The sequence below is a fragment of the Morone saxatilis genome, unplaced genomic scaffold (assembly GCF_004916995.1).
Source record: "Morone saxatilis isolate NCDOM2014 unplaced genomic scaffold, NCSU_SB_2.0 Contig20, whole genome shotgun sequence".
In the NCBI taxonomy this organism is placed as follows: domain Eukaryota; kingdom Metazoa; phylum Chordata; class Actinopteri; family Moronidae; genus Morone; species Morone saxatilis.
In genome coordinates this window covers 7,741,848-7,748,888 of record NW_023339763.1, presented here as the reverse complement: position 1 = coordinate 7,748,888, position 7,041 = coordinate 7,741,848, and the positions used below count along the sequence as shown (strand labels likewise).

At 39.2% G+C, this 7,041-nt stretch overlaps 1 protein-coding gene across 3 annotated transcripts in view; it reads left to right on the top strand.

Moving 5' to 3' along the window:
• rapgef6 (Rap guanine nucleotide exchange factor (GEF) 6) overlaps window positions 1–7,041 on the top strand; it is a 147,267-nt gene that overhangs the window by 29,279 nt on the left and 110,947 nt on the right. For all 3 annotated transcript variants that reach the window (XM_035666228.1, XM_035666229.1, XM_035666227.1), the window contains exons 2-4: window positions 1,157–1,227; window positions 2,122–2,178; window positions 6,913–6,996. In XM_035666228.1, the coding sequence (XP_035522121.1) occupies window positions 1,157–1,227; window positions 2,122–2,178; window positions 6,913–6,996 (212 nt within the window). The remainder of the gene's footprint in view (window positions 1–1,156; window positions 1,228–2,121; window positions 2,179–6,912; window positions 6,997–7,041) is intronic.

Genomic DNA, 7,041 nt, shown 5'->3' with positions numbered 1-7,041 from the left:
TTGCGTTCTTGCTAAACTGCTGTGCTTTGGCTTTATCCTGAAGTGGGACGGTTGTTAGGGAAAACATTTCTTCAACTTTCAGAAACTTTCGGTTTCTAGGTGGCTTTAGTTTTTGCTCAAATGTGCACGTTCTGCTTAACTTGTTACTTTTAGCCAACCATTTCAGTTGTACAGGAAATATGTTAATGTGTGATGTTGGACCCTAACATTGGCTACTAGAGAACGACAGAAAAGTGGTAGAGAGAAATGGTGATGATTTGGGTTCAAAGTTACAGTAGATGGGCACAGGCTGGACAAGTTTGACATTTAGGAAACTATGCGTTATTTTTTAAGAAGATTGATACCCCCCTCTCATCTAACTTTTGGCAAAAAGCCAATAGCGTATATTTCTCTAAATGTCAAACTATTCCTTTAACCTGCTGATTTACTGTAAACTATTATGCGTTGCAAGCTTAGGATAGTCTTTGTATACTGTGTAGCGTCCATTGGACTGTTAATCTCTGTAATTAGTTGGCCTGTGTCTCGCTGTGTGTATCTTTGTGTGTGAGAGCATGTACTGTGTGTGTACATAACCAGTCAGCCATGCAGTCCAGCTGGTAAAAGTAGTTGCCCTGTGGCCTCAATAGCCACTGTGTTTGTTTGATCCTACAGATGCTTATATGAAGCTGTTCCCTTCACACACACACACACACACACACACACACACACACCAACACACACACACACACCAACACACCACACACACTCTCTCTGTCAGCCTCTTAATGTTTTGACAGCTGGCCCTGATAGAGTACTATTTTAAGGCAGAGGGTGGATATATCTGTGCTTGTCTCACTGCTGTCATGTGCATACATAAGTGGTATGCCTGCCTGTCTGGTTTGAGGGTGTCAATTTGATAGGCAGCGTTTGGCATGCTCAGAGTGGCCTCTGTCAAAGTACGGCACTAGATGTGATTTACACGGTGCTTAGACATTCCACACACTCTAAACAATGAGCTAATCTTTTAAAAGCTTTCACTTTTTAAAAAATAAAAACAAAATCAGCAGTTTGCAGATTTTTGCAGACTTGTGAGCAAATAGTGTTGTTTGAAATGGCAATGTATGTTGTTTCTGGTGGATGGTGACATGTTCGCTAATATTGTCTTTCTGTCCCGCAGGACCTGAACACCATTTACTGCAAACTCTACAACATGGACGTCCTCTCTCACCTTAGGGAACATCAGCTAAGGTAAGTCATTTTCATTTCACTAAAAGCTCAATTCAGTGTTACTCTGACTGTAGATTGTTTTGAGAGTTTTGATTTGCCACTATTAAATGAAGTGTCAGTCACAGTATAGGTTTACCAAATTAACTTCAGAGTAGCCTTTAGGCCTACTTACTGCATGCCTTGTTATATGTGGCACACCCTGCCCAAATGGGTTTAAAAGTGCTTAGAATGTTTTTTTGCAAATGCCATCTTGTCCTTTTGACAGGACGCTCAAGCTGAGGTGCTGTTAAGAAATTCATACATTCATACAACGCATTTTATAAATGTCCTGCCTTAAGTCTGGAATGTTTTTATTGCTAGTCTGAGTCAGTTGAGCAAGTGACAACAATGACATTTGTGTAAGAGTGTTCACATTAAAATGCGAGTCCGAGCCCCCTCCCTAACAAACAATGGTGTGGGATTACAATCTGAACCATTTATAAGAAATGATTCCACAGTGGAGGGTTTTAAGGACACAGGGAGACGGATATTAACATCATATAGACTGCAGTTTTTCATGCTTGGTAAAAGAAATGATTTAAAATGTGCTACCATAACTCTTGACTTGTGTTCACAAACCCTGGTTCTCTTATAATTTGGTTCAATCAACCAATGACCCAGCAAAATTTTGCAACACAACTCAGACTAAAGAAAATGAAAATGTATGTTGGGCAGCAGCCAGACAGAGTAGCAGGTCACTTTAACATTCAGAAGTGACCGACAGTAATGATGGTGTCTAAAATGGGAGAGAATGGTGTCTTCTGAGGAAAGAAAAAAAGAAGTTTAGGATGTTTATGTGATGGATTGTGAGAGCTAAAAATATATTATGGATGTTTTTGGAGAGAAAAAGTTAACATGTTTGCCTTTCTGTCTCAGGTCGATGTGTACCTCGGCCAGGTATGAGAGACATGAAGCCAACCACATCCTTTTTTAGTAAGTACGAGTTCTCACTGAGCAGGAAGCGCTCTGCTGTATTCTGCTACTCTCTCTCTCTTTTTATCAAATATCTGATAAGGAAAACCAGCATTTACTCGGTTGAAGTCTCACAATATTTCTCACGAATGTCCTGCTTCACAATCACAGAATCCTTAACATTCACACTTGGGAGCTGCCTGGAATAACAACAGTCTCTCACTTTTGGCCACTAAGCAGCTGCACCAGAGCAAATGATACCTTGCTCAGGGGCACATCAGTGTAGTTGACTTACAACAAGTGCATTCAAAACTAGCACAAGCTAGATTAAATCAAAACTGTAAGTGCACGTGTCCCAACCAAACAACTGTAAGCATGTTTAGTGCTACAGGGACAGCACACATGGTGCATTGAGGCGTAATCTAAAAAGTTGGGTTTTGCAAGACCAGCTAGATCCCTGCCACAAAGTGGAAAATTAAAAACTGCTGTTTTTATTTTATAATTCCCATTTATACTCTTATAACTCATATTTTACCAGTGTAATTTGTTTACAAAAATGTCTTAAACTTGCAATGCATTATTCTCTATTTTGGTTATTGTCAACAAATCCTATAAAAACAAACAAGAAACACTATCTCTCAGTACTTTTCAACTTTCCCAGCTCATCTGTGGCTCTCAGCCACATTCATTCCTACTAGTTTGAAACAGGCCATACCAAAATATACCTCATTTAAAAAAGAAAAAGTTTTAAATAGTCTTGGATCAATTCCTTGTTGGTTTTGGTCTCTTTATGAGATTTGTTGATAATAAGAACATTTTAGAATATTACCAGATGTATCCTCTTAAAATAGCCTGAAACGGGCAAAATTCGGCTTTGACAAACTTGCAGATATCCTGAACCTTTGTTAAACCAGGTGATATTTACTTGGTGTATGATCATTTCGAGCAAAAGCTCATTTTATAAAATTCAGCAAGAGACAATATTAGGAGGAAAATGTGGATTAAGGTTGTATTATGTACTGCTTCTTGAATAAACTCTTCAAACGGGGTAGTAAAACCTCAAGTCTTCTGCTGGAGGTGCTTTTGCATTTGATTTTGAGGCCAACTCAAGGTTTAAGACACTATTGTCCAGATGAGATCTCTAGTCTAGAGCCGATGGTAATGTCGACAGATCCACTGATACCTTGTCTGCCTTCCTTTCTGCATGCCTGTCAGGGTGTGTGGATTAATGGATACTGAGACGGATGAGTCAGATGGCACAAATAAGTCATTTTAGCATCATGCGCAGTGTGGATTTGGAGGAAAACTAGTCAAGAGGCAGGCTGATCCGAGGGCAGAGAAGAGGGATGAGAAATGAACAAGATGCTGGTGAAAGAGGGAGAGAGAAGATGAGGAGATGAGAAGGGAGGAAGTGGCGTGCAAATGGGAGATGTAAGGAGGTATATTAAAAGAGAAGACATGAGAAGAGAGGACTGCAGAGGAGGAGAGAAAACAAGAGGTGAATATGCTAAAGAGGAAGAAGGAGGAAAGGATAGCAATGTCGAGAAGGAGGAGAGACAAGAAAATGAAGTGAGGGGAGAAAGAGCATTTTGAAGTAAGGTAGGGAGGGCGGTCGAGATGTGGAGGAAGTGTGAGAGGCAGAGGGAGGACAGAGACAGATGAAGGGATGAGAGAGAAGCTTCACATGCTGTTGATGCATTATCACGCTCGCTAGAATCACATTAGACACTCAGTGGTTTAATTTGCCATCAAATAAACACACATACACACACAAAATCTCTCTCTCTCAATACACTCGCCTGTCTCTCTACTAGGGGCTAGTCTTAAGTACCTTAACCCAGAACAAAGCGCCTGCCGTGTCCAATTAGTCAGCTGTTATACACACACACACACACAAACACAGGCACACACGCCTACACACTGCAGACAGCAGATGAAAGCAATCAAGGTCTCTCCAATAAAACCATAATAGTAGTTAATCATGTTGGCCTCACTTAAATCCCAACAATGCAACAAGAAACAATCTTTTTTTCTCCTTTGACACATTATTATGTTGGGCCTGCTTTTACTACATAACATTCAATGATAAAGAACACCAAAAATCAATGAATAAATGAATGATGCACACATTCGCAGAACTGCAACTAATGATAATTTCACTTTTGTGTCATCTATTATTTTCTAATTAACTGGTTCATCTATAAAACGCCCCCTCACAATTTCCCCAACACCAAAGGTATCTTTAAATGTCAGTTTACAATTATATAAAAGCTACACATCCTCAGTGAGTTCAGCCAGCTTATTGTTGGGGCCATTGTTGGTCATTGTTGTGGTTTTTTAATGCTCGGCACTTCCTACAGATCACTTTTAAAACCGTGTGTCCAGCACTATAACATATTTTTGGGTTTCTGTAGAAACATGAGGTTTTTCAAATATACCTGTTTTCTTTGCTTTTCAAGCCAGCCTGACCATTATCGCTTCTTCTGTGTAATACAAACAGATCAGTTCCTGTGCAGTATGCACTAGTATTTGTCAGGCAGGACTTTCCCAACATTTGCAACAGGAAAAAGGAAATCTTTGAACCACAAAGAGGCTGAATCAGCACACCAACACTACTAAAATCAACAGTTCAATACAATATTTATCATACAATCACACTATAAATATATAAAGCAATAAGTTGCACAAACAAAATCTGATTTTGAAGATACTGTCATCTCTAAAAACCAATTATGGAAATTGTCAGGCTCCTTTTTTTCAGTCCCATGGTGGATAAATGTGAGTATCATCTTTATAAAATCTGAGTTTGCGAATTAGATTAAACAATTCTCAGAAATACCCAGTAAAAGGACAGATAAATGGAACATGAAGAGCCGGTTCTGTATCTCCTCTGGCCTCTTGATCAACACCAGATTTACACCCGAGATGCTTTGAGTTTATATCATGTTACCCTCAGCCAGAAAACTGATTTGTTTAAACCTCCAAAATGTCATACTAAATGGAACAAATCAGCGCAAGAACAATGCGAATAAATGCTGAGATGATGTCTGAACTGCCATCTGGACTAACATTGATGTTGAGACCTGGTCCACTGTAGGGGTGCAGCATTATAATTAAACATCTGAATAATTTGATCTACACCTTATTGATTTAAAGCTCAGATTAAACAATGTGTGGCCACGTTTTAAAATTCAATTTTCTTTACATGACCTGTGGTCATTCTGCAGAGTCAGGCAGCAGTTAAGTGATTCATCAGTGATTTATCATGGAAGAGGGATGGCACCCGTTTTCTGAACTGCAAAATTTTTCAAAAGCCTACCTGCATAGCCCCTTTTGTTATTTATTTTTCTCAAAAACAACATCCCTACTTGGTGGTTGTACATAGCTTTCAAACGGCGTCACCTTGAAGATAAATAACCTTTGTATTCTATCCATTTTACAACGTTTTTGAATTATTTTTTAACAATCTTTCCATAAGGTGTTTCTCTTCCCACTATGCTGCATCGCTTACCTCCTCTCTTCAAACACTCCTCATGTTCCCAGTGTCTTTATTCATATTCATAACCACAGGCACAGATACTGTGTGTTCTCATGTGACTGATTCCTTCATGTATGTATGTATGTATGTATAAACGTATGTATGACTGAGTCTCAGGTTGCTGCTGACTTGAGCACCCAGCTTTTTATGAAGTGAATTAGACTGTTTGGGGTTGATAGATAAAATGTGCATGTGAAACGGCATGGACAGTCACATAGTCCATGTTTTGGATTTATTTTCAGATAAAATATTTTTTTGTTGCGGATGCAATGAATGACAGACCAGATTACGTGAATGTTTCAGCGCTGTTTATTGTAGTCCTTTTAGCGTGACTGCCTGACTTTAATGGATTCTCTCCACCATGCAGTGATGGCACATTATACAGTATCATGTCTCTATAGTGCTTGACATCCTAAGAATGCATTTATGCTAATGTAAAATGCAGCACTAAGGATTCAGAGCTCTGATGTGCACTTTATATTTCCTTTCCGACATCTTGCTCTTCAATTCCCTTTAGAGAACTGCTACATTTTCAAAGCGTTGGAAAAATGTCACCCATGAATGTATTCAATTGTTCTTTCTAGCCAATTCAGCCATTAATGTATGGATACTCATGATGAATAGAATAGCCCTAGGTGTAGAAATTCACCTGAAATGAGGCTGCAGCAGAGGTGATGAAAAACTCACAAGAACTGATGACTTTTAACATCAGGATACTTTTAAACTGTCTACATAAGCTCTATCTTGAGAGCAACCCAAACTCATCAGAAATACATGGCTGAACGTGTTATAAATGGGTATTCTTCACTGCCTCTTGTGATACAATATTTAATTATTATCCTTATTATTATGCTTATCCTTAAACTATGTTGTTATTCAACCTGTGGCCCTGCTGCATGTCATCCCCCCTCTCTCTCCCACTTTCCCGTCTATCTTGAGCTGTCTTATCAATAAAGGTCCCAAAAAATATATTAAATTAATTAATTAATCGCAGCAGAGTAGGACTTGCCCACAACTTCAAGAGCCCCAAAGTATTGGAAAAAAAATCCCACTTAGGGTTAGAAGACCAGGTAATTATTAATCATGAAATATAACAAAAGTACAACAATGGGAATGCGGAAATCTTCATAGTCCGCACTTTCTAACGCATGAGATTGTGAGGTGTTACAAATAAGTTACAGTTTTTCACCGCAGTGTGTTTTATCTCTTTGTTTCAGCCCAGACAGCGTTGCTACCTGTTGGTACATCCTGCTATCTGGATCAGTCTTCGTCAAGGAGCACATGTACTTGGCAAGGTGCTGGTATGTAACAATCAACAAGACACACGCACGCACACACGCGCACAC